Raw genomic sequence first — 27,280 nt, forward strand, 5'->3', positions numbered from 1 at the left:
TCATTCTGGTGTTGCATGATGACTTTTCAGAATCCCATTAATTCCCAATTGATAAAATCAAGTCATGCTCTAATGCATCACATTATGAGAGTAAAATGAGTTGCGAATGCTATTTTATATAGACTTTAATCTTCACAGCTGCATATTTAATAAATAAGCACAGTAAAAAGTTGAAAACCTAGAGCCAGACAGCTCATCAAAAACATGATGTAGTCTAAAGTGCTTCGCTGTCAGATTTCAGAGCTATTCTATTAATTAGCCGTAGGATGCTGAATGTTCCTGAATACATCAAAACCACAGTAAAGATCATATACCCTGAGGATTTGTGAAGGAGAAGAAACATTTTCCCCACCTTCGCCATTTCTTTAACCATTACTCTCAGATCAAGCCGTCAACCTTAAGTTAATAAAGCTTTTTAGCGTGTCTGAAGGTAGCAGTGCATTTCTCCGCAATGCTTTCACAGCAACCTATATTCTAAATAAAACATAACATCAAAAAGGCCTCAAACCAGCTTGCCTTCAGGCTAGTCTTCAAGTTAGGGGGGAAATAACTGGCTTGTTGTGACGTCAAGGCATGAATATTAATTAGGCCATGCTGACTTTGCTAAGTAACCTTACCAGACCGCCTGTTCATGTAACCAAATTAATATTCATGAACCCAGCATAGTAATATTCGTAAATTTAGGTCCTGTGCAGATATGTTGACAGATGTTCAGGACATACTGTGCTGGTTTGGGATGCTAGTTTTATTTTCATCATTTTTGCATGGCATTTTTTTCTTTCTTAATACTTGGAGGACAAGTTACCTTTAACTACTGGGAAAAAAAGAGCCTGAATACAGCTTATAGTGTTGGAAAGAGTGCTTCTGTTCAAATGCATCTGTACAATTAAATAAAGGCTGTTCTTTTCTGTTTTCCATTAATCAAATAATCAAAAAAAAAAAAACAACAACAACATTACAACTTTTTTCATTGATACTGATAAAACATGTTTCTTGAGCAACAAATCAGCATATTAGAATGATTTCTGAAGGATCATGTGACATGAAAGACTAAGTAACGAAGTTGAAAATCCAGCTTTGCATCACAGGAATCAAATTACATTTTAAAACGCATTCAGCTAGAAAATAGTTATTTTAAATTGTAATAATATATTAAAAAAAAAAAAACATCATAATTTTTACTGTAATTTGATCCAATAAATGCCTTTCTCTATATGCATGGACCAAAATGTAAGCAGTAAAATACATCTGTTGATATTCTAAAGTAGAAAGATCCATATTGCTGCTACTCCAAATATGCATCTTATCCTCAGTGTATCTGGCCTTGTGCTGTTTGGTCAGGTATCTAAGCGCTGTTTTCTCTTCTTGTGGAGGTTTGAGCATGGTGCCTCTCTCTCTGCCCCTGTAACATTCAGCCTACGATATGGACTAATGTTCAGAAGCAGAAAATGAAAGAGAATATCCCATTCAGTTTAATATGAAGTGGCACCATACAGAGCATTTCTAATTAGTGTCAGGGTCGACTAATTATAGACTGTGAAGAAGCCTTTAATTTCACATTACTTAGGAAGGTTGAGGAGGAGGATGGCAAACAAGCAGGAGAGGTTTAGTTCTCTCACTCATTCTGTTCTGAGAGTCAGAGACCTCGTACCTGCAGCTGAGCCGAGCTCATAGAACAATGACTGCTCTAGGATTTCACAATGTGTTGTTGTGTCATAGGAAGGCTGAGTCATTTATTATTGTCGTTGTTAATATTGTACTGAATAGTCCTTTTAGAGAATCATGGTAATTTGTTAATAAACTGGGGTGATCAAATACAAATATTTAATGGAATTGTCTACCCAAAAATGAAACATTTTCTGAAATTTTACTCAACCTCAAGCCATCAAAGATGTTTGTTCCTACTTTTGAAAAGGTTTGAAGAAATTCAGCATTTGCTCACTGCAGTGAATGGGTGCCATCAGTATACATGTAAGAAGAATGTACCTTATTTTAAGGATTTCCTGAATTTTTTATAGGAAAACAAGACAAAATATTTATTAAGAAAAGTATTTTTCTTTTCCTTTATTTCAGATGATGCTCATCTGATGTCTCCAGCTCTTTTTAAGTTGCTAAATATCTATGCAACACCAGCTGTGCCAAGAGCTATTGCTGAAGCTTTTAGAAAATCAGAAACTTGTGCAGACAAAAACAACTTTCTGATCTCCTGCTTCTGGCCATTGAGAAGAAAACCTCAATCAAGAAAAACAAAGATATCAAGATTTTACAATATATAAACAGGCACAGATCCATATAAATAAATGTAAATGTGCATAATTTGCATTATTGTAATCAGAAATTACAAATTAGAAAAGCTATTTGAAATAAATTGTAAAATACAAGATTACTTTTCCTTTTAATCATAAATCCAGTGCAATGATAATTAATGACAATCATCCCGCCTCATTGCATGGCTACTGATCAGATGTATTGTGTAATGATTCCCCCACCACTACATTACATTCTTTTTCTCAGATCTATTTTTTTTTCTCCCATTTTGAGTCACTGCCCCCCAAAAAGGAACAACATGACACTGATAACTGTATCCACAAATCCAGGGAGTCTGGCAATTCATTTTAAGAGCTTCCATAAAACTTTTGGAGAACAGATGTGCATCGTGTCCAAATGCTTTGCGGTAACAGTTTCATAGTTACATTTTGCACATTTTTTTATGTCTATATTTTATGTCAGACATGTCTTGTTTTAATGTCTCTTGTTTACTGTTTTGTCCTCTACATTGAGCCAAATATAAGACAGACTTGCACATTTAAAGGCCGTTTCACACTGAGCGCGATAACACCATCCTGCTTATAAACATCCTTTATTGTTATAAAAATACCATGAGCTGCATACAAAACACATACAGAAAAATATATCGCCATAATCATCTTTTGCTTTCATATTTCATGTGTAGAAAAATGTTTCATTCGATTTTGTTTTCGGGAGATCTAACGTTAGAGAGTAACGCTCTGCAAACACTCGCACATGTGGGAGAAAAAAAACAAAACACTCCAGATCACATAATTCAGTGGAGAATTAACAGAAATTATATTAAGAACACGTGAGAATAAATCTGTTCTCAGATACCAAAGATAACAAGAACTCGGCATCCATTTCTTCTCTCGCGGATTACTCTTCTTCGGTGTTTGTTCACACTGGTTTTCGAAACAGCGTCACCATTCTTGCCTTTTTGCGCAACAGCAGCTGCTCCCGGCACGTGATCTTAGCTCAAATCTGATTGGACGACCCGTTTCTTCGCGGAGCGACGGAGGAAAAAATCGACACACGGGACGAAGAAAAAATCCTCGCTTTTTCGTGCCGCGAATGATCGCGCCTGGTGTGAATAGCTGTTTCGATTCAAAAGCGTCATCGCGCCGAATTTTCGCGTTCAGTGTGAAAAGCCCTTAACCCTGGGTTTTTATGAATTATTTGAGGTGCTTCTTCTAAATCAAACATTTTAATGTCCTAAATAGGTTAAAACAATATGTGGTAAATGTTGACAAAATCATAGGGGATTGTTTGCTTGTATGTTTTTTTTGTTTGTTTGTTTGTTTGTTTGTTTTTTTTCTGCAGATCATTATTACCCTGTTGGATCCCTAATGGATATTATTCCCTTGCTTCTAATTTTAAATATTTAGGCCCTTTCACATTAGGGATTAAGTGCAGAGCTCAAATCAGGAAAATGTGTGGCTCTGATAAAATGTGTTGCAGATAGCATCACAGATGGGAAATTTCACAAGGTTGCTGCACAGCAGAAAGCTGGAGGTGTACGCAGTAAACAATGAAACCAGGTATTTGAGCACTTTTCACAGATTAAAGTCCTGACTTTAATACAAGGCAGTAAGAAATATGGACTCTGTGAAGGTTAATTTATGAAACTTTAGTGTCTCAGGGTGCTTTTGGTCAATTTAAATGAGTAAAATTAATAAAGAAAGATACATTTAAATTTGTAGCTTTGTACTCAAAATCATGTTTTAAAAAATCAAAGGTTCAAAAACTTGCAGTTATCTAAAATTAGTAAAGTAAATATGTAAATTAACATGGCCAGGTAGAGTTTGATGAATAATTTCTAATTAATTATTTTAACTACAATACTCAAGTACATCTCACAAAAAATGTATAATATATTTGTTGACAAATTTGACATTCTTGTTGGAAATCACGGACGCAGTGTCCTCCAGGCTAAAGAGGAGGGAGAACTTCCAGTGTGTTATCAGCGTTCAGTTCAAAAGCCAGTATCTCTGACGGTATGGGGGTGCATAAGTGCATACGGTATTGTCAGCTTGCATGTTTTGGAAGGCACTATGAATGCTGAAAGGTATAAAGGTTTTAGAGCAACATATGCTCCCCTCCAGACAACGTCTGTTTCAGGGAAGGCCTTGTGTATTTCAGCAGGACAATGCAAAACCACATACTGCAGCTATTACAACAACATGGCTTCATAGTAGAAGAGTCCGGGTGCTGAAGTGGCCTGCCTGCAGTCCAGATCTTTCACCTATAGAGAACATTTGGTGCATCATTAAACTAAAAATACGTCAAAGATGACCACAAACTCTTCAGCAGCTGGAAACCTATATCAGGAAAGAATGGGACCAAATGCCAACACCAAAACTCCAGAAACTCATAACCTCGATGCTCAGACGTCTTCAAACTGTTTTGAAAAGAAGAGGAGATGCTACACCATGGTAAACATGCCCCCGTCCCAACTATTTTGAGACCTGTAGACCAGGCATCAAATTTGAAATGAGCTCATTTTGTGCATAAAATTGTAAAATTTCTCAGTTTAAACATTTGTTATGTTATCTATGTTCTATTGTGAATAACATATTGGCTCATGTGATTTGAAAGTCTTTTAGTTTTCATTTTTATTCAAATTTAAAAAACGTCCCAACATTCCCGGAATTCAGGATGTAGTATTAAAATATGTTTGTTTTACTATGTTTAACATTAACAACAATTAATTAATTCACTATAAAATAAATAAATCTGTAAATTAATTGCAAAACGTATTTGCTGTGAGTGATGATGGATCCTGTCATACACAGTATGGTGTGTTGCCAACCTGTGTTGTCTGTACACGCATCAGATACAATATTCTGGGTAGTTTCATGGGATTGCACCCACTTTCCTTTTCGCTCAGCCCACTCATTGAAAACTGCTTGAAAATGAATTGTACTTCGCTGCTTCCTCTAACTTCGGCTGCTATCTACCCGCACCTAGAAATAGAATGTGTATGAAAAATAACTCTACCTTCTAGAAGAATGAAAAATGTGACAGGGATGATAATAGCACCATACAGATTTTGATCAAAGCACAAAATAAAATGCATGTAATAGACATCCACTCGTATATAGTGTAATTAAAAATCTTAACTAGAGAAATTCACCACCAGGGATTGAACTAGAGACCTTCACCAACTATGGTGTTCACACTACTATATCAATGGGTAGTCAAAATCCAAATGGCCCTATAAAATAATTACAGAGCCCACAGCAAGATGATGAAAAACAGCAATCCTGCTCCATGTAACAACAGGACCCACCAACCATCAATAAAACTTTAAATCAAGAATATCTGTTTTATTAATATGTGTAATATGAGACAAACAACGAAAAGGTACAAAATAAAAGCACTATTGTGTAAGTGGCAACAGTTCATAAACTTAATTCATCCATGGCAGAAGGTGTCAGTAGTATATTGGGATGAAGAAGTGTTGAATGCTGCATGGATGATTTATTTATTTATTTATTTTTTGTAGACCAACCCATCCCTGGTTCCCTTGATAAAAAGCCAAGAGAATTTTCCCATTGGTTTTTTGATTATTGCAGAAAATAAGCTCGTTGACCAACAAAAGTGGGTTGAAAAAAGTTTTCAAAATTAGGATAATCTTCACAAATGAGCACAACTTTCATGAATTTTGAAGCGTAAATACAATCACCCAAAGTAAAAGGCTAAAAGGTGTCACACAGGCAAACTCAGAGACGAGGAGGCATAAGATCCAATGCAAGCAGTTCATTAGAATTAAACAAAAACACAAGAAAACATCTCTAAGTTACAACTATAAAACATGGTTCCCTGAGAGGGAACGAAACACTGCGTAAGAACATTTTGGGAATGCCTGTGCGTGACCACATTCTGAAGAACATGTGACATCAGTCCAACAGAGTGGCGAGACATCACGGGTGAGTTGACATAGTGACCAGGAAGCTTAAAAGCACATCCGGCGTAAACAGCATTAGCTTCTGATAGGTAGAAGCAAGTCACTCACAGGGATGCAGGAAGTATGGGCTCATTATCTCTCGGGGCACCATGATTACAGTCGTAACCATGCATTCAAATGCAGGAAGTCTTTGCATCTAAAATGACATACATTGTGAGTAAGTACTATGTTTGATGAAGAACTTTTGTCACTGTTTAAAAGGTATATTCCAAAAAGTATATAGGGCCTACTGTATGTGTGGGTAAAGAATACTGAATGTTATGATAGAATACTGTGAATCTGTTGAATCTGTGGATCAGTTTAGATGAGAATCCAAACAGCTGATAAAAGCATCACAATAATCCAAGAGTAATCCACACGGCTGCAGTTATCAATAAACGTCATTCAGATGACACCCATTCACTGCAGAGGATCCATTGGTGAGCAACTGTAATGCTTAATTTCTCTAAATCATTTCTGATGAGTAAACAAACTCATCTACATGTTGGATGGAGGGTGATTACATTTTTAGCTAATTTTCATTTTTGGGTGAACTATTCCTTTAAGTATTACGAATGAAATCTTTGCAATATTGCTTTTCGATGAAAGCTGTAATAATAATAAAAAAAGCCAGAGACAAAATAGTAGCAGTAAAGTGTGTAACTTTTTTTATCCAATTTTTTTCTCATATCCAAGCTTTCTCATATGTAGAGAGCTAAGTGAGGCATTGAAATGCCAATTTACTCAAAAGTGTAAACAGTGTCATGTAACAGAGTGAAAAGTGTCACTCTCTTAGTGACCTAACAACACTGGCTCAACAATGGTGTAAGTTTGAAGCAGGACTGTTTCTGGGGCAGGGAAATCAGTTAAAAAACTTTTCACAGCCTGAAGACAAGAATAGCCCTATTTGTAAGAAAAAAAGTCAGTATATTTAGATGCTTTATTTTCCTCTGCATAGGTGTTTTCACCAACGGCATTGACTTATATGGCGAGTGTACAATCACCTGGACTTCACTTTGTACTCCGGTGATTAAATCTGAATTAGAGTGTGCTGTAGAAGTAAAATTACATAAAACAAACCCCTGGAGGCAGCCGCTTCACATCCACAATCAATGGTTAACATATATTTTTCCCCAGCTGGCGATTTCATACAATTATTCGGCGCTGGGAATGATGAGGGCACTGCAATCTTCTTCTCCCAAGCAATCTTCTCTCTCTTTTGGCTCTTTGTAATCCTATTCCCCTCTGACAGCCAGCATCTAACCAGCCTTATTAAGACAGTCTAGAGTGATGAGTTAAAGGGTATGCTGTGAACGCTGACCCGTAATCTGGCCCTTTTCCTTCTCAGCTTACATAAATTGCATTTCTACTAATTAGTAAATGTACTCATTGCACTGTAAAAGATATACTGTTACATTTCTGTAACTGCAATATTGAATCAGCTACACTATTCTAAACTGATTCAATATTTTATTATTCACATTAGTGAAAAATTAATTATTATTTATTTATTATTATTTAGTCATTTAGCAGATGCTTTTATCCAAAGCGACTTACAAATGAGGACAATGGAAGTGATCAAAATCAACAAAAGAGCAATGATACGTAAGTGCTATAACAAGTCTCAGTTAGCTTAACGTAATACACGTAGCAAGGTTTTTTTAAATTTTTTTTATTATATATTATATTATTTTCTGCTTTTGTTAATTGTATAATAAATAAAAAGAAAATAGATAGAATACAAAGGAATAGAGATTCTAGTGTTAGTTTTTTTTACATTTAATTTAAAAGTCTGTGAAAGTGATTTTGTGCCTCTTTGGGATGGCACAATAAAGCAACGTTCACTTACAGAATGCAAGCTTCTAGAGGTCACATAAGTCTGAAGTAATGCATTTAGGAAAAGGGGTGCAGAGCCAGTGGTGGTTTTGTAGGCAAACATCAATGCCTTGAATTTTATTTGAGCAGCTATTGGTAGCCAGTGCAAATTGATAAATACAGGTGTGACGTGCATTCTTTTCGGCTCATTAAAAATTAATCTTGCTGCCGAGTTCTGGATTAATTGTAAAGGTTTGATAGAACTGTCTGGAAGACCTGCCAAGAGAGCATTGCAATAGTCCAGCCTGGACAAAACAAGAATTTGAACAAGGAGTTGTGAAGCATATTCTGAAAGAAAGGGCCTGATCTTCTTGATGTTGAATAAAGCAAATCTGCAGGACCGGGCAGTTTTAGCAATGTGGTCTGAGAAAGTCAGCTGATCATCAATCACATCTCCAAGGTTTCTAGCTCTTTTTAAGGAGTTATGGTTGATGTGCCTAAATGGATGGTGAAATTGTGATGAAATGATGGGCTTGCTGGAGCCTCAAGCAGTTCTGTCTTAGCAAGGTTGAGTTGAAGGTGATGGTCCTTTATCTAGCAAGAAATTCCTGTTGCGAGCAGGTATCGTCGGATCATCAGGATGGAATGAGAGGTAGAGTTGAGTGTCATCAGCATAGCAGTGATATGAAAAGCCGTGATTCTGAATGACAGAGCCTAGTGATGCCATGTAGACAGAGAAGAGAAGTGGTCTGATAACTGAGCCCTGAGGCACCCCAGTAGTTAGATGTTGCGACTTGAACACCTCACCTCTCCAAGGTACTTTGAAAGACCTATCTGAGAGGTAAGACTCAAACCACTGGAGTGCGGTTCCTGAGATGCCCTTTGTCAATAGGGTTGACAGGAGGATCCGGTGGTTAACTGTGTCAAAAGCAGTGGACAGATCCAGCAAGATAAGTATTGAAGATTTGGAATTCGCTCTTGCCAGTCTTAGGGCTTCAGCAACTGAGAGTAAGGCAGTCTCGGTTGAATGTTCACTTCTGAAACCAGACTGGTTGCTGTCGAGGAGGTTGTTCTGTGTGAGAAAGGCAGAGACTTGGTTGAACACAGCTCGTTCAAGTGTTTCTGCAATGAAAGGAAGAAGGGAAACTGGTCTGTAGTTCTCTAAAAGAGATGGGTTAAGGGGAGGAGGGGGTTGTTTCTTAAGTAGTGGGGTTATGCGAGCATGTCTAAATGCTGAGGGAAAAACACCAGTGTGAAGGGATGTGTTAAAGTGCCCCTATTATGGGTAATGAAAGGTTCATATTTTGGTTTTGGGAGTCCCCAACAACAGGTTGACATGCATGCAAGGTCAAAAAACACTTTCATTGTCTTATAATATGCCTTTATTTATTTATTTTTTTACCTTATTTGCTCAGTGACTCCCAAACGATTCATTTAACGATTCATTTTTCCAAACCCCTCCTTTGCTTGACGCTAATCTGCCGTGATTGGTCCGATTGGTCTCATTTTCATTTCATCATGCCTGTAATGCCTGATAAAGCAGCATTTGTACCAGTGCTACTTTGTTTACAGCGTTACCGGGGAAACAGCTGTTTTACCGCTCCAAAAGCGGCACCTAGTGGCAAAGAATGAATTTGCATTTTCATTCAGACCAAAGTGAAAGACCAACAAGTGGGCGGGCAATAAGCTAATGTTTCATGTTGATGTCAACATGAAAGGGTTTGGGATTCATTTAAAAAATGACTCGTTTCAATGATTCAAAGTCGACTCTTTCTTTTGAGAGACAATAACTTTATACACAGTGCACTTTCAGATTTAAAACTTTGCAGGATGTTTTCACTTACTTAAAGCGGTGTTACACACTGCATGAAAGGTCATTTTCAAAAATCCATAATAGGGGCAGTTTAATGATGTGGGTGAGTGCAGGTACAACTGCAGGAGAAATGGCTTGAAGGAGATGAGGTGGAATAGGACCAAGCGGACAAGTAGTAGGACGATTAGAAAGGATGAGTTTGGAGACTTCTGCCTCAGAGAGTGAAGAGAAGGATGTGAATGAGTGTATGTTTGCTGGTAAGATGTGCTTGACAGATTTTTGGTGTGGAAAATTGTGCACTGATGGTTTTAATTTTATTAATGAAGAACGTGGAAAAGTCGTCAGCTGTTAGAGCTGATGAAGGAGGGGTAGGAGGAGGACAAAGGAGGGAGGAAAATGTTTTAAAGAGCGTGCGAGAGTTAGTCGAATTGTTAATTTTATTATGATAGTATGTCCTTTTAGCAGTGGAGACATTAGCAGAGAAGGAAGAGAAGAGTGACTGATAAACATTAAGGTCAGTAGGATTTTTTGATTTGCGCTACACCCTTTCAGCAGCCCTGAGCTTAGAACGATGCTTGCAGAGAAGATCAGACAGCCAAGGGGCAGAAGGGGTAGTACGGGCTGGCCTGGAAGACGAGGGGCAGACAGTGTCTAAACAAGATGTAAGAGTGAATTTAAATTAATAAAACATAGTTTTGCACACTATCACGTTGCAGTAGTTCTCTGTATAACACCAGGATGCTATAAAAACTTATTTGAAATTATCTTTAGATCAGTGGCGTAGCAAGCCAGCCCCGGGCCCATATACAAAAACATTTGTATGAGCCTCCCAAACGTTATAGCTTATGAGGGCTCCAACACTCCTTATTATTGTCTTTTTTGAAAACCGAGAGGCTTGTGACTGTCCCTTTGACTGCCAAACAATTAACACTGTCAAGGCCCAGAAAAGTATGAAAGACATCGTCAAAATAGTCCATCTGCCATCAGTGGTTCTACTGTAAGTTTACAAAGCTATGAGAATACTTTTTCCGTGTGTTGCGGCTGACACAGAACGGCATAGGCAGTTTGCACCCAGCGGATAGTCTCCAAAATGGCGATTTGTTGAATAAAGTCTTTATTTTTGTTTTTTGTACAAAAATATTCTCGTAGCTTCGTAACGTTACCGTTGAACCAGTGATGGCAGAGGTACTATTTTGGCGATGTCTTTCATACTTCTCTGGGCCTTGACAGTGTTAATTGTTTGGCAGTCAATGGAACAGTCACAACCCTCCTGGTTCTCATCCAAATGGGAAATGGGATTTTCACACGAATGAACTTTATTCATGCAATATAACACAACTTTAATCTCATAATTTTGACTTTATTCTAAAAATATTATGGCACAAAAACGCTACAATATTTACTAAATTACTTAAGGCAAACGCACTCTTGGCACAGCAGCCCAAAGCAAAAGACTTACGACATATTTATTGTGGCCACGAATTAAGAATACGTTCACTCGTTTTAATTAAAAGGTCCCCCTCGGTGGACCCCCAGTCAGCCCGGGCCTATATGCACATGCATACCCTGCATACCCAGACACTACGCCCCTGCTTCAGATATTAGATGTTAAATATCCATCTTGCAGGCAAAGATTTGCCCATTTATACAGGAAGTAATAGGTGCAAATGCAACCCGTTCCAACTGGCCCACCTGGAGTGGAGCTTGAACCGGCAACAGTGCTAACAAGGATGCTAAAGGCATCTTCCTGTGCACCTCTGGAGGTCAGGGGAGTGAGATTTACCACATAGCCCTTACCAGCTGGTCTCCGTTAGACTCAACTCTGTCAACTTCTCTCCCATCCGAGTCACAACACCAGTGCAACCGGTTCTGCTTAACCTACTCCGAATGAGGATCAAACCGGCGACAGCTAGCATGGAAGGTGGGGAAACTATCAGGGTTATATAAACAAGAAGGTATATCATATCTGTAGAAAGCTATTAGTAAACATTCCTTTTCTCAATGGTAGTTGCTCAGCTGGAGGTTGCCACCTGAAAATATGCAGCCTGTGTAACGGAAGCCAGCTGGTCAGAGCTGTGCAGGTAAACCTCATCTCAAAAGGCACACGAGCGATTGACGCTAGAGGCTATGGTCTTTGGCTTCCTTGTTAGCATGCCTGCCTCCCATGCTGGAAATGCTGGTTTGAATCCTGCTCGGAGCAAGCAAGGGAGTAGAACCGGAGGGTTTACATTGGTGCTCCCATTGGTCCCAGATGGGAGTGAGGTTTAGGGGGTGAGTGTAATGGAGGCCAGCTTTGTCAGAGCTGTGCGGGTTAACATCACTTTTCTTATCTAAAGAGGTACACTAGTGACTGACACTAGAGGCTGCGGTGTTTAGTGTTCTTGTTGGCGGGCATGCCTTCCATGTTGAAAACACAGATTCGAATCCAATGATCATGTGAGGAAAGTAGAACCAGAGGGGTTACACCTGTAGTGCGTAGCACACATATCCATTGCTTTTGGTGACACAAACTTCTGAATTTGCATAACGTATGGAAATTGAAGGTCAGATACATTTTGTGGATACATGTGTATCTGGCCAAACTGAACCATTTTAACAAATCAGTTAGCTATCTGTTTAGAGAAAGCACATGGAGTGGCAAAGTCTAAATAGGCCCAGTGCACAATTATAATAAACAGTATGCTATTATCCTTGGTGTGGACACCAGTATATTTATCATTCTGGTTATCTTTCTTGTTGTGAATGGGCTTTAACAGAAGATAATTTGACCAAGTCAAGTCCAACTTTTGTTGCTATCTATTTTGGAGGCCTGTTTGAACCATTCTGTGGATGATAAATTGGCATGCAACAACTTACCTTGCTCCACCATTAGCTGGAACAGTTTTCTGAAGTGTAAATTGTAGATGTGGAAATGTGATGTGTCTTTCAAGAACATAGACAATTCCTGTTCTCAGTTTATTGGGGACTGGCACTGATAGCAGCCCAATGAGATCCAACTATGTGCTTGAAGGGTACTTTATGATTAGCAGTGACAGCAGGGGGCAAGGGGTAGGGGGTAGACACTTGCAGGAGGTCCACTGACACACCTTAGATGTCTGAAATTCTCTTGGCAGTGTTCTTGGCACCAAGATAAAAGTGTCCCCTCACAGCCTCTGTCTTAGCTTGGGGGAAGGCCAACCACTTCTCTGTCTTAACTCTCCTGGGTGCCACAGAGCACAAGAGTCCATTCTTGATTATAAAATAAAGAGAGGGGATCTCAACCAGTGTTCTTTAAACATGCACACTATTGCTGTTTTTGCCTGAAGATTCATCCAGAAGGAAGCAACAAATCTTTACTTTTGACTCTTGACTCTTTGGCCTTTACACGACATCTTGCTCTGTTTGAAAACATTTATGCAGATCTACATGGTGCCCTGTCTGGACATGGTGGTGGCCTTTTGGATGTGGTGCCCCTGGGCAAGTGCCCAATTGTCCATATGGTTTATCCGGCCTTGTCATCTGGACAATGCTTTTGCAATATGTTGACCAAACAATCGCATACTTATATTCTTGAGTATGTTTCTGGTCATTTCTTTACAACACTATAGGAAACAAGTGCTTTTTTGCAAGTTTTCTTGCACACCATTGCTGACCTTTGCAGGGGTTGTCGATTATCCCATCGACATGATCAGCATTGGCGGAAACTCATCTTCACACCTATCAGCGTCATTCTGGCCTGGGCAGTTCCAGTCACTGGCTCTTGGCAGCAAGCGAGCCTGAGAGAGAAGCATCAGGTAAGCTTGCTTTCCACTTCAAATCTGATGCTTGTTTCTTTTGTCCTCTCAAGGTGTGAATGAAAAGTGGCGCTGTCCACTCCACAGCTGTCCTCCAAGCATTCACGGAAAACAGCCACTCACCTGTCACTATGTTTTCACAGTGGACACTCAATCAAAGTCCTCTTGCTCCTGTTCTTACTTCTCTGCCTCTACCGTCTGGCACAATGGATAGATAGAGAGATAGACATGACTTTCGTCCAGTGGATTTTTTGAAAATAAACTCTCAAAACAAACTTTTTACTGTCAAATTGTCTTTTTTTCAGAATTTTGTCAAAACTTTCCACCATACATCAAATTTTGATTCATTTTTATAGTGGAAATTGTGGTGATGCAAATGACAGCTTGGATTTTTGTTAAAATGCAATGATAACACTAAAATGACACTAAAAAAGTTACACCACAGTTTTCTGTGACACCACAAATGAGGTCCAGTGTCATTTGTTTACAAATACTTTTCAAACAAAATGATAGAAATAGTTTATTTTACTTTTTAAAGTTGCATTTTTTGGATTCTTGGCCTAGATAGGGCAGTAGGAAATCATGTAAGAGGAGAGATAGAAATTGGACCGGGACTCAAACTCAGGTCACCTGAAGCGCAACGGCACAATATGCCAGAGGGCTTGCCCATATGGCTATGGCTCCAACATGTTTGTTTTACTTTATTGCATTATGACTATTTTAATGATGCATAGTCAGATTTTAAGATTTAAAGTCTAAAAATGACTTTAAAATCAGTTTCAAAATTCACATCATTTCTTCTGCAACTGTGTGTATTTTTTAAACGAATATTTTTGAAACATCAGCGAATCCTTTTTCATTCAGACAGATTATATATATGTGTGTGTGTGTGTGTTTGAGCCACAAATTACTTATTTATTTATGCAGATGTGGACTTAATACTTTAATAAAGTGTAAAATAATATTCCACTTTTTCAACAAAAAAAAAAAACTTTGAGAATGAAGCTTCAATTATATTACTTAATGATGTTGATGTAATTTCCTGCAGTAATCATTTGTTTTCAAAATGTAAGATGGAAGCGCTAGAGTTTTTTGACCATGTAACTGCTTCAAAATTGTCATAATGAAAAAGAAGTGAGTCATAGTGTCATTTGTTTACAGATTTTGCACACAATAAATAAAATATATGTTATATTTATTTATATAATTTTTGATTAGCAGAGTTTTTTAAAAATAATATTTTATTTTGCATATCGGATGTTATTCAAAATTAACTCATGCTCACATGTCACGGTGGTGCAAAGAAATTTGACAATGGATTGAGTGCGTCCTCAATTTTAACACCTAACCTACCGCTTACAGTTTTCAACAATTAAATTTGCCTTCTTTCCCTCCTGTTAAGGTTGGTATATCTGTTCTATTCAACTGTGGAAATGAGACAAATTTCTGTGTCTGATTTTGTATGTTCACCAACCAAACCAGCACAGTAACACTACCATGACAACTGTTACAGAATGTGAACAGACACAGAGAGAGAGAATAAGCTGGACACCATAATGAAAAGGTTGCAAAGAATGAACTCACACAATTTTTGCCTGTATTAAAACCAGCAAGCCCTTGCTCCATTCTCATAGACACAGCACATTTATAATCTTGTGGGAATGCCACAGAATTCACAAATATCACAGCGCTTGTTTGCCTCATGCAGTGTTTCCTCACTAATATTAAGGAGGCACATTCCAGGAAGAATGACAGGAGGTCTGAGAGCATGGGCTGATCCAGCCTTTGCGGTAATCCACCTCCATCTTTGTTTGGGATAATAGGGGCGACCAGGGGCTCATTAAAGTCTACAGACTGCAGTGTATAAACTGCTGAAAGACCTTATTAGCGCTTCTCTAATTCAAAAAGCAGCTGAGGGATCTTAATAGGGATGTCACCATAAATAATTGGTGCGAACACGAGACGTTCAAAACTAGAAATTAGTCTTGCACCACACAGGATCAGAGATAAGCCGCTTGTTGATATTTCCTCTGTTTACCCAGAAGATGTGAGATGGTAGGAATGTGAAATAAATCACAAGTTAGCGTCTACTACACTACACATTTCACTTATTTGCTTTGTCCCAAACAAATCACAGGAATAATGTATAATTTACAATGATAAATAACTGAAACACACACACGTTTGTTTTTGTGAAAAGTGGGGACATCCCATAGGCGTAATGGTTTTTATACTGTACAAACTGTATGTGCTATTGCCCTACACCAACCCTACACCTAAACCTACCCCTTACAGGAGACTTTCTGCTATTTCAGATTTTCAATACATTCCATTCTTTGTGATTTATAAGCGTTCTGAAAAGTGGGGACATGGGGTAATATCCTGAAAAGTCACCTTCTCCTTGTAATACCTGTCATACCCTTGTCATTATACAAAGGTATGTCCTCATTTGTCACAAAAATGCACACACACACACACATGCACACACACACACACACACACACACACACACACACATACACACACACACGTCTGGTTTGCTATCCTTGTGGGGACTCTCCATAGGTGTAATGGTTTTTATACTGTACAAACTCTATGTTCTATTGCCCTACACCAACCCTACACCTAAACCTACCCCTTACAGGAAACTTTGTGCATTTTTAGATTTAAAAAAAAACACCATTTAGTATGTTTTTTAAGCCTTTTGAATTACGGGGACATAGGCAGTGTCCTCATAAACCACCTTCAAATTGTAATACCTCTGTCATACCCATGTCATTATACAAATTTTGTCCCCGTAAACCACAAAAACCAGTACACACACACACACACACATTTCTATAAAGATACCCATGTTTTGGCTTGTCCTACTGTTACAACCAGTTAATACTATCTATTTTAATAGTGTTTTAATAGAATTGTGAATATATGTAATATAGATATATAATTATATATATAAAAAAAATCACACACACACACACACACACACACTCACACACACACAGTACATACACATATATTATGTAAGCTGTAAGCACAGACTTTTATTTTGGATGCGATTAATTGCGATTAATCGTTTTGACAGCACACTCTCTCTCTCTCTCTCTCTCTCTATATATATAAAATACATAAATGTACAGTTATTGCAGTGTTGTGGTTGCTTATTTATGGCTTTGTGTTCTACGTGTCTTATTGTTTGTTGCACTGGCGGTGTGTTTCATTAGACGTGTATTTCTTCCTGTGGCAGATTAGGTGAATAATTAATTTCCTCTCCGATATGGTAGACTGGTTGTAATTAAAGAGAGAGAGGAAAAGCAATGAGACGCTTTGCTTCTATCACTTCCTCTTTTCCGTTCTTTCTTTCTTTCTCTCTCCTCCACACGAAGTCAGAGCCTCATAACACAGCTGCACACACATAAGAGACAGAAAGCTGAGACTATAGCGAGTGTGTCCTTAAGAAGACCCCCAGAGCTGTCATGGCTATTTCAAATGCAGTTCACAAGAAGGAGCCATCTCATTATTTGGGCCATACCTCTGATCACACACTCTACGAGACCAGCCTGGTCAAACTCTCATTCAAGACTTACAGTCACGGACAATATGCTTTGTGTCTCGTCTTAGTCAAAGATGACAAAGAATGTTGGTTTTCTTTTCTTTTTTTGAATATGGACCGACATCACATATTATGTGGTGCAAATAAACAATATGAATGCCAGACAACAAACTGATGGATGAACGGACAAGTGAACAAGGCAACACAATAAAACCACACTGGAATTCCTTAAGATCAGTCAATCATTATATAATGACATGATTTTGCAAGTTGTCACAGATGTTTATGTTGAAACTTTAAACAATTTAAAATATATTTGCAGTTTCATGATTTACATTTCATAATCGTTGTATTGCATATATCCATACCTTCCTGGGCAATAATGTTTCAATAGCTTTTTGCAGCATTGGAGGAAAATGCATACTGTTATATATGCTAGTATTTTAATGGAAAATAATGTTTAACTACTTAAAGTTAGTGTTTAAAAGAGATATCATACTTCCAATTACAATACACCTGATTTTGCTGAAAATATTGTTTATGATTATTATTATTATTATTAAACGTTTTTAATAAGTATTGAGGTATGCATATAGTCTACATATTCAAGTACTAACATATGAAAATTGTTATTTATTGTAATGAAAGTGAAATGTATTTCAAATTATGAATAAAAAAATAATATTACCTTTTTAATTTATGTAAAATAGGGAATTCCCATAATTCCATGTGAGAGCATGTGTGATCTCATTGGTTAAAAAAACAAACAAACAAACAAAAACCTTTCAGTAGCACTATTTTAGGGTCTCTTAACTAATTGCTCATTAGAATGCATATTACTAGAATATTAACCATTTATTAGTAGTAATTAAGCACATTTATATATTAATTCATATTAATGTATTATTCTACATGACCTTATTCTACATCCCTAATCCTACCCAATACCTGAACTTAACAACTACCGCACTAACTATTAATAAGCAGCAAATTAGGAATTTATTGAGGGAAAAGTCGTAGTTAATTATGAATAAGTGTTCCCTATTCTAAAGTGTTACCAAACTTTCTTGATGTTTTATTTATGCACGTTGTAGCGTTTTATGGCATTATTTAAGTTTTTAGTCTTTTTTGTGCCTTAACACGATCTTTATGTTATTGTTCCATAATATATATTATAATAACTCTCTAACTTTATTTTTATAGCCTACCTCAAGGAATTGAAAAAATAAACAGTCACCAAAATTCCATCCTACAGTGCTGGTAATAAGCTTAATATAGCAGTAGTTCCAAAACATGGTTCACGGTTCTTGTTTTTAAAGTCTTGTTGAGAATAATATATATATATATTTTTTTTTTTTGTGAAATGTGAAATGACAGCTGAAAACAAGCGTTAAATCCAGTCTTACCTCGTTACCTTGCTGTATAAATGTTTTAAATGATATACTCCCAGCATATATCGATTAAATATTTCTATTTCTTTTGAATTATAGCGCAGCGCGAGCTGTGTGTCTTTAAGCGGGGAGTTGTGTTCGTCCGACAGGAGGCGTGTCTCCTCCACAGAGCCGAGCGGCTCCTCCATCTGAACACATGAACTACTGCTCCCACTGTACTCACACTTCATCAGCCTGAGCTGCTCTCAACAACCGAGGTAAGGACATTTATCTTCACCGTCACCACACTTTTAGCGGCTCTTACGTTGCTTTTAAATTCATATCGAATTTAGACGTTGAAACGACTGAAGTTTAGCTTACGTTTTACAGGACGGAACAATTCACCTGATCAGACTACCGCATGTGCTTATTTTTAAACCTCAAATAATAACTGAGGTGACAATTACATTGAATTATTAATTTCCTTGGCGCAAAAAAAAAAAAAAAAGTGGTTGTGGTGTTATGATACCTTTTTTTCCCCCCACCTTAATTACAAAGATATTTATGATGACTTGTAAGTTAATAAAGAATGTTGAGACCCCGGGTTCGACTGCACGGTCCTAGTTTAAAACGCACCGCCCCTCACACAGTCTCTCTCTCTCTCTCTCTCACACACACACACACACACCTACCTCCCTCTGAATCTATATGCACGTATGTCTGCTGAGAGGTTGAAGGAAGCATCACTAAGTTATTAAATATGCCCTTGCCAGGAAATAGTGTGTCACTGCTGTTGATGAGTCTTTTAGCATCACTTGAATTACTTTTGTGGGAGCCATCACTTATGAAGAGACATTTCATTTGAGACTCAAAGGATACACTTTACAAACGATCTTCTGAATGTTTGAGCAGATAAGCACACATACCGCACAAGTGAAAGAAATCCAAAAGAAAAACTATGGTTAAAGTAACATGACTTTCCATACTGTATGATTTGCTAGAATATCATTATAAAGCAAAATGCATTTTACTATATTTTTTTAAACATAAAAGTTTCATTAATTATCCTATTAATTTTATTTTTGCAGAAAATAAAATCACAGAACACACACTTCTCAAATTGACACAGTCGCATTAGGTGCATTCATTACATTTCCATTTTAGTGGTTTGGCCTGAATACAATACTCAGACATTTCTTGGAGAAAACAAATCCTTAATGGTCCATCTGAAAGGATAAAAGAGTGTGTGTTCCTGCAGCTGTGAGGTGATGGCAGCTGATTCCGTATAAAGCGACGTGAATGCGGATACTGATGAAATACAGTAGAGTGGATTGAGGAGCCTCTGTCGTCGCTGTCCGTGGTGCTGACAGCCACCAGCGCTCTCATGAGCTCAAGGCAATCTATTCTAGTGCACATCTTAAGCCTATTTTGAAAGTAGGGGCACAATCGGGGTCTTTTTAATTTAAGTTGTACAGGATTCGTCCTCATTAGGCCCTTTCCTGGTCTCAAAGGCCCCCAGAGCTCAAAGAGCACCGTATAGCTACAGATGTTCTTACTTTGTCATCTTCGTATTTTGTCTGCGCGGAAACAAATACTGGAAGAATAGAAGAACTTACGCGCGCGCACACACACACACACACACACACACACGAGGTGGCAAGAACTGTTACTTTCTGCCATGTCATCACATATATTTAACATGGAAAACGATTAGGCTTCAGTTGTTAATTATTTATTGTGACATGCATAAACAATATCATGATAATAATAATAAATCATGATCATTTACACGAGATCTCCTTTCAGAATATTACTGTCATTTCTGACAGTGAATAATACCAAGTTATCATATTTTTATTGTAGCAGAATCTATGTGCACTAATGATTTTCTTCCCACCAAAACTGTTATTTAGCCTACTATTATTTTTGCAAAGTAACCGCAGTTTACGAGAGCAGTAGGAAGAATAAATAAAAGTGCAATTTCAACATTAATACGAAAGCACGTGCGTTGTAGGGTTTTGAGTTTGTTTTTCATCTAATGCAACTGCAATCATTTGTTAGATTCTGAAACTATGTGAAAAACAACAACAACAACAAATCCTTTTAGTATGAAATACACGAGACCGCGTAGGCTGCACAGCAGAGAGCTTACGGACAAACGGCTGCGCCTGAAGCATCATCTGAGCATGGTATCTATGAACAGAGATGTTACATCCATGCACGGCATTCGCTTTGAGACGTGAAACATGTTAGAGTAGGAAATGGATGTTGTGAGTGGTCAGTGTTGCGCTCGCGTTGCTCTCGGCTCGACGTCAGTGTGAGTGCAGCAGTGCAGTAGACAGCATTACATGAGCAGCCTGCGCTCGTCGCTGCCGCTTCTGCCTCGCGCGTCAAGCGATCCGCTACACTAGCTCTCATCACTCATCCCCGTGTTGCTCTGCTCTTCCAGGCCACCCGTACATGGATTTCTCCTGGATTTCCCTTCTCTAACATGGACGCCCGGTCAGAAGGTTGCTCCTTTGCGCAGTGAGACGGACATGCGGAGCATCGCTGATATGGAGTGTCCTCTTCTGTCTCAGTGACCATGCCGTGATCACATCGCTGACAAAAACACCTCCAAAGCAGAAATAAGTGGGAATCTAACGGTCCATCCAGGGGAATGACATGCAGTGTATCGCAGGCATCATGAAGATGTGCTCTCCTCTGGTAACTCATCAGAGATGGCTTGGGCTGTTGCTGCTCTTACTGTGTGTGGGATATTCTCACGGGATGCCACATGTGTTAAGATTCGGTAAGAGCCTTTTTTTTTTAATAGCTACATTTAACAAGACGCCTTTTGTCGTGTTCGCCGCGAAGCTCCCGCTGTTGTTTTAGGGTCGCCGCTCTCTGTGCATTATTATATATCACCCAAAGCTTGAATGTTAAATGAAAGATGCTATCTTACCTTGACTTCCCCCCCTTAAAAAGAGTTAAAAGTCGGTGCGGATTTGTAGGGCACTCTACTTTTCCAAACACAGAACTTTCTGAGCCACAATCACACATGAAGAAGTTGCGTACAGGTTGTGACGGATGCATAACCCCTTCTAAACACCGTACAATTCGCTGTTGCATATTGCATCTTATGCATAAGACAATATGTTGTTGCATATTCTCTTGTTCCATATTGTTTCTGAATGTTTCATGAGGAGAAAAGTCTGGCTGTGAGGTATTGCAATGGCATATTTTGTTCTGTTATTGCCTAAGGTCATATGAATTCTATTCTATTCTATTCTATTCTATTCTATTCTATTCTATTCTATTCTATTCTAGTGTTCAGATTAATAATATTCAATGCAAAAAAGTAACCTGTAATTGTTACCTTTAAAAGCTATTTTTACCTGATTTAACCCATATGAGTTGTGTTGGTAAAAAAAAAAAAAAAAAAATTCATGTATCAGTGTTTTTAAGTAATATTTGTGACTTGAATAAAACCAGTTAATGGTAGAAACGGTAACATATGTTACCATTTTAGGTTACCTTTTTTCAATGCAAAGAACACTGATGGTTTAATATATACACAGTAGGATACCGAGTGTGTATTAGGCACCTGTGTATTTCTGTTTTGGATTGTTCTATTGTGGCATTTGCTATGAATATTATTTTAAACATCATAGAAAAAGTTAGACATGATTTAGAGTAGGTTTCACTGCATAGATGTTCTCTTGCATGTTGCTATTAGCAACCATTTAATGAATGCTTTGAGGAAGGCCATCCAAGCTCAGCATCACCTCCCAGAACTGAGTCACAGGCGCTTTCTTAATAGAAATGTAGTTTTAATAGGAGCGAACATGTTCGCTTCAGTCTTATTATGGTCAACAATGAAAGAAGAAATTTCCCTGCGAGAGGAAATGTCCAAAAAACGTCAGCAGACTAGTATCAAAGGCTGTTGCTCTCTGGGGTGAGGCCTGTCTGATGTGCTTCTTTTCCAGTCTCAATCAATACAATCAAATAATGTCAAATGCACCTCAGGGATCTCCGTTGCATAGCCCAGGGCTTCCTTTAATTATGTGATGTAATAAGCTGTTTTATTTTTTCTCACTCCAGGACACCAGCACAAACCGAAAACACATCACACAATCACACACCCCAGCAAAATTTAGCCTTCGAGTCCTGTTTTCATAACTGATTTTTTCAGATGCTGCCTTAAACTGTGGAACTAATGTAACATAATTGAGAGATTTTCCAAATTTAGTTTATCATTACTGTGCATGGTTTGCAATTAGCGGAATGGGTAAGTACGCTTCGTGCCACAAGGGAATTATTTGAAGCCTGCAAACAAACATTCACAGCTTTTGCGCTTTAATTGTTAGAATGCATTTCGCACATGCTTGTGTAAGAAAGCAGCCTATGTGTATTTACCCTATAGACATCGTTGTTGTTGCGAACACATAACTGCAAAATGATTGCATGTTTTTAAATATTGCAAAGAATATGCTTTCTTTAAAATCGTATGATATCTTCCACTTTTTCATTTAACTAGACATTTATTTGGGATTGTTAAAAATAGTTGCAGCAATGTTAATTGGCAGAGATGCATGGATGTGGTACGCTTTATTATTGCTGTTATTGTTCATGGTGGCTTTGTTTCTCATTATACACTGATATTCACTGCTGAGTTGTGATGTGTGTGTGTGTGCATAAAAATAGTGCGGAAGATTGCATTTCTCTTAGTTCCAGTGGGATATATTCTTGTGGGTGTGTAAGTGGCACAGGTTTGTGAATAATATTGCATCCATAGCCGTGTAGGACGAGTGAGGTCTTCTCTTCTTGCACAGAGAAAATACATGATGTTGAATGGGATGATGGGGAGATGGGAAAACGGAACGAGCGTTACTGTCTTTTGCATGTGTCATCACATTCTCCGTCCCTGCATTAGGAAGCAGCTGTCTGTGACAACATCTGGCTCTCAGCCACTGTCCCACCGTCCTCTGTGACTTCAGCTGCCCTTCTCTCATTCTAACACACAATTCTCTCCACGTCTGGATACACGTTTTATATTTATTGCTAACAAACACTGTTTATATTTCAAAGCATTTGATACATTTACATTCAGGTATTTAAATGTATTGCATTTTAGTAAAACTTCTAATAAAATAAACAATTATATGTAAACAATTCTTTGTAAAAAGTAACAATCTGTATTGTTAGAAGCGCTATATAAATAAAGGTGACTTGACTTAAAAAGTGGTAACTTGTAATAGTTATCGTACAGAACTATTGCTACCTAATTTAATGCATAAAATGAGTTTTGTTGGAATAAATCAATGTATTTAGGTGCATTCAGTGATGTTCAACAATATTTTTGACATTAATAAAAACAGTTAATTTAGATTATTTATAGGGTAGCATGCATGTAGTATGTCATTTGTATGATTTTTTAATAATCTTTTTAAAATGAAGTTAGGACTCATGTTAGTTTCTTTCATTTGTAAGCATTGCATCTTTGCCTTTGCCATCACAAATAAACTTCTAGCGTCAAGACAAAACTTTACAAATTAATGTTGTGTTAATTTTAAGAATAAGATAGAAATCTATAAATGATGTTTCAGATCATATTTTATCATATTTAATAAATATTAAACATTTAAATATTTACACCTTGTACATTCTTAACAGTATATGTTCCTGCTTTCATTGTGCACAACATTTTAGTGCAATAAAGTCCAAAGAAAAAGTGTTTTATCAAAATGTAATACTTGCTGCAAGAGAAGAGAAACCAAAACAACTTTTCAGCTGACATCACCATTTGAATAACACTAACCAATAGCTAAATAGCTATTTAGTAATCTTTTGTATTTTTGAGCTTCAGAATTTTTGATAACTGCTTTCTGTTTTATCTATTTATTGGACTACATACATATTTATTTGAGTTGCATCTGAGAGAAGAAATGCAGAAGAGACAAAGAGAGCTGCACTGCCTTTAACAATTAACTCATTAGCAAATATTAACAATGATGTGCCACAGAGAGATACAATAACAACTAGAGCTGATCGGGTCATAACACAACATAAACAAAGTCAAAACAAAGAGCTGTCTGGTCAAAAACAATACAATTCACCAGGGCACGCTCTTAATGAGCACAGCAAGACTATCAAGACATGAAAAGTCTTTCTCCCCACTGTGTTAGAAGTGCAAGAGCAACAGGACAAAAAAAAGAGCTAAAAGGTCTAAAAGTGCTCATGCATTTGCTGCATGCAGAATATCTTCTATATAAGTAATTATACTTATAAAATATGTAAATCCATTTCTATTTTCAATTCAAAACAAAGACTTTTTTTTAACAAAAAGAGCTTAAAACACAAATGCATCTTTATCCAGAACTATGCAATATATATTTATATATATTTATTTAAACAAATATTTAAAATAAGTTATAATTTGTTGTGTCATTGGCAGTGTTCTTAAGGATAATGCCTCTACAGGACCAAACAGAACTGTAAAAATTTCCAAACACAATATGTCATTTTTCAAGCAGGTAGCCCTGCCCCAAACACACACCACTGTTTGAATGACAAGCTGCGATTACGATTCCATTTGATGGAATTTTCACTTCAAATTAGGACAAGCACATTGAATTAATCAAACCTAAATCTTAAAGACACTGAAAGTGGCAAGCGTTTCCCATTAGTGAGGCTGTATGCTGTCCTTCAGTAGTGCTGACCATTCGTTTGCTCCAGTGCTGATTCCATGACCTCTTGCGCAGGCCTACTTCATCAAGGACATACGTGACCTTGAGAGACAAAGGAGAGCATATCACAGCCATCTATATTTGTTTACATGCTGAGCACAGAGCTTAAAGTTCATATCTCATGTTTCAAGGTTGTTCCTAAAGACGTACAGTGTGTTGTTACTGTATATCACTGTCCATTGAAACACTTTGAAGACCTTAGCTTCAATAATACTGAGCCTGTACCTGTCGTTATTGAAATAAATTGTGAATGGAACATAATGAGTAAGAAGAGGTCGTTCCCACATTACTCCTACCCACAAGTCTGCAAAAATGATTACCTGCTGAAAAAAGGATTTTTTGCTAGCTTGTTTTGCGACTTTCTTGTTTGTCAATAGCAACACGAGGGGAGGCAGGCTATGGAGTACTTGTCGCTTGCACGTCCAGGAGTTTGGAATTTCTCCAGTAATAACAAATAATTAGTGTTATGGTTTCTGTCCAGTGGGCCGCCATATCACAGCCCACATCCTTTTTTCTGCAAACTGCAACACAGCAGAGTGATGGTAGTCCAGTTCACTTTAGTTAAAAATATCCCTGTGACAATTTTATTCTCACTTGTCATTATTTAACCATTTTTACCCTCACACAGAACTTTTTAGATGCACTGGACAGCAAAGAAACCTGTTAATCCAGGTTTTAGAGGCCACCAGTGGACCTTCAAAGATTCCTACTGCCTCCCATCTGTCTTGTGCACTTTTGGAAATCCTATAAATTCATGTGTCGTGATGATGACAGTATTTCTCATCATAAACTCATTGGGAAAATGTACCTCTACCTACAATTTTTCAAAACTCCAGAAACATACTTTTACATACAATTCACTGTGATTTCCAGCTGAAATGATAAAATGATAAAATATTTATATAAAATTATTGCATAAATTATAATTACAGGGCAGATAGCTAATAAATAAAGACCTATGCTACTGGCACAATACTATGCGTTGGCCTCAAAACACTACTTACCATAGTGTGTGATTTCTAAACTAATACATTTTGACATTTGCATCACATTACCAGCTCCATATGTTTTTTTTCTCACATAGTAAAATAAATAAAAACAGTCCAGTGAAACACGAGTCACGCTAAAAGAGCTCAAAGACTTTCATCAGAAAATGTATTTTGATCTCACATTTGTTTTTGTTAACACTATCAAACTAGATTTAGGATAAGGTTTAAGGTAGGTAATACTCTTATTTTAAAAGATAGTAGAGTATTACCCACTCATAAGACATTTCACACTGAGTGTTGAAAAACATTAAATAGTGTTGGGGAAAGTTATTTTTAAAATGAACACATTCCAATATTGTTACTTTTTATGGAAAATAATGTATTGCATTACTTTTGCGTTCATTTTTGTCACCTATGATGGGCTTGCTTATTTGTTTTTAATAACAAAACACAGAAAGATTATATTTCATATACTGAAGGAATCAAATATTCAGACTGAAGGAAATGCCTCTGCACCTCTCTCCCGATTTCACTCCACACAGGGACAGGAGAGGTGTCAAAAAAAGAAAACTCGCTTTAATTAATTTATTTGAAAACATAACTAAGATATTTCGCTTCAAATTTAAAAGTACTGCTAGTTTGATTATATAACTACTCCCAACACCGGAAGCAACATTGTATTATTTTGCAGAAATTTTGCTTCAGTCACATTTGAACAGTGAGTTTGGATTTGTCTTTCATCCCCTGTATGATGCTCAACGCTCACAGCCACCAAAGTCTTGATCTCCCAGTTATATTGTGCCTATTACAATCCCTTCCCTCTATCCCCATTGTGTCCTCATACTGTTTCTATTTGCCCACCTACAGGTTTGTCCCCAGGTAGAGCTTAATGTTACACTGCCTCTGCAAGCAGCAGTGGCTTCAATTCTATTTACCTTTGCTATCTTTGTACCCCTTGTGTCTGTACTTCCATCCTTGTATAAGCTGGACCTTGAAGCCTT

The 27,280-nt window shown here is 37.5% G+C and overlaps 1 protein-coding gene across 3 annotated transcripts in view; it reads left to right on the forward strand.

The window, feature by feature from the left end:
- The first annotated feature begins 18,759 nt into the window (after positions 1 to 18,759).
- Positions 18,760 to 27,280, forward strand: part of grik2 (glutamate receptor, ionotropic, kainate 2) — a 228,797-nt gene continuing 220,276 nt past the window's right edge. Inside the window, exons 1-2 of one of the 3 annotated variants that reach the window (XM_058746765.1) lie at positions 18,760 to 18,840; positions 21,012 to 21,353. In XM_058746765.1, coding sequence (XP_058602748.1) covers positions 21,227 to 21,353 — 127 coding nt within the window. In that variant the 5' untranslated portion in view covers positions 18,760 to 18,840; positions 21,012 to 21,226. Of the gene's footprint in view, positions 18,841 to 20,592; positions 21,354 to 27,280 lie in introns of those variants that run through there. The other 2 variants (XM_058746766.1, XM_058746764.1) reach the window with 2 other exon arrangements.

This window comes from Onychostoma macrolepis, chromosome 16 (genome assembly GCF_012432095.1).
Source record: "Onychostoma macrolepis isolate SWU-2019 chromosome 16, ASM1243209v1, whole genome shotgun sequence".
Classification (NCBI taxonomy): Eukaryota; Metazoa; Chordata; class Actinopteri; order Cypriniformes; family Cyprinidae; genus Onychostoma; species Onychostoma macrolepis.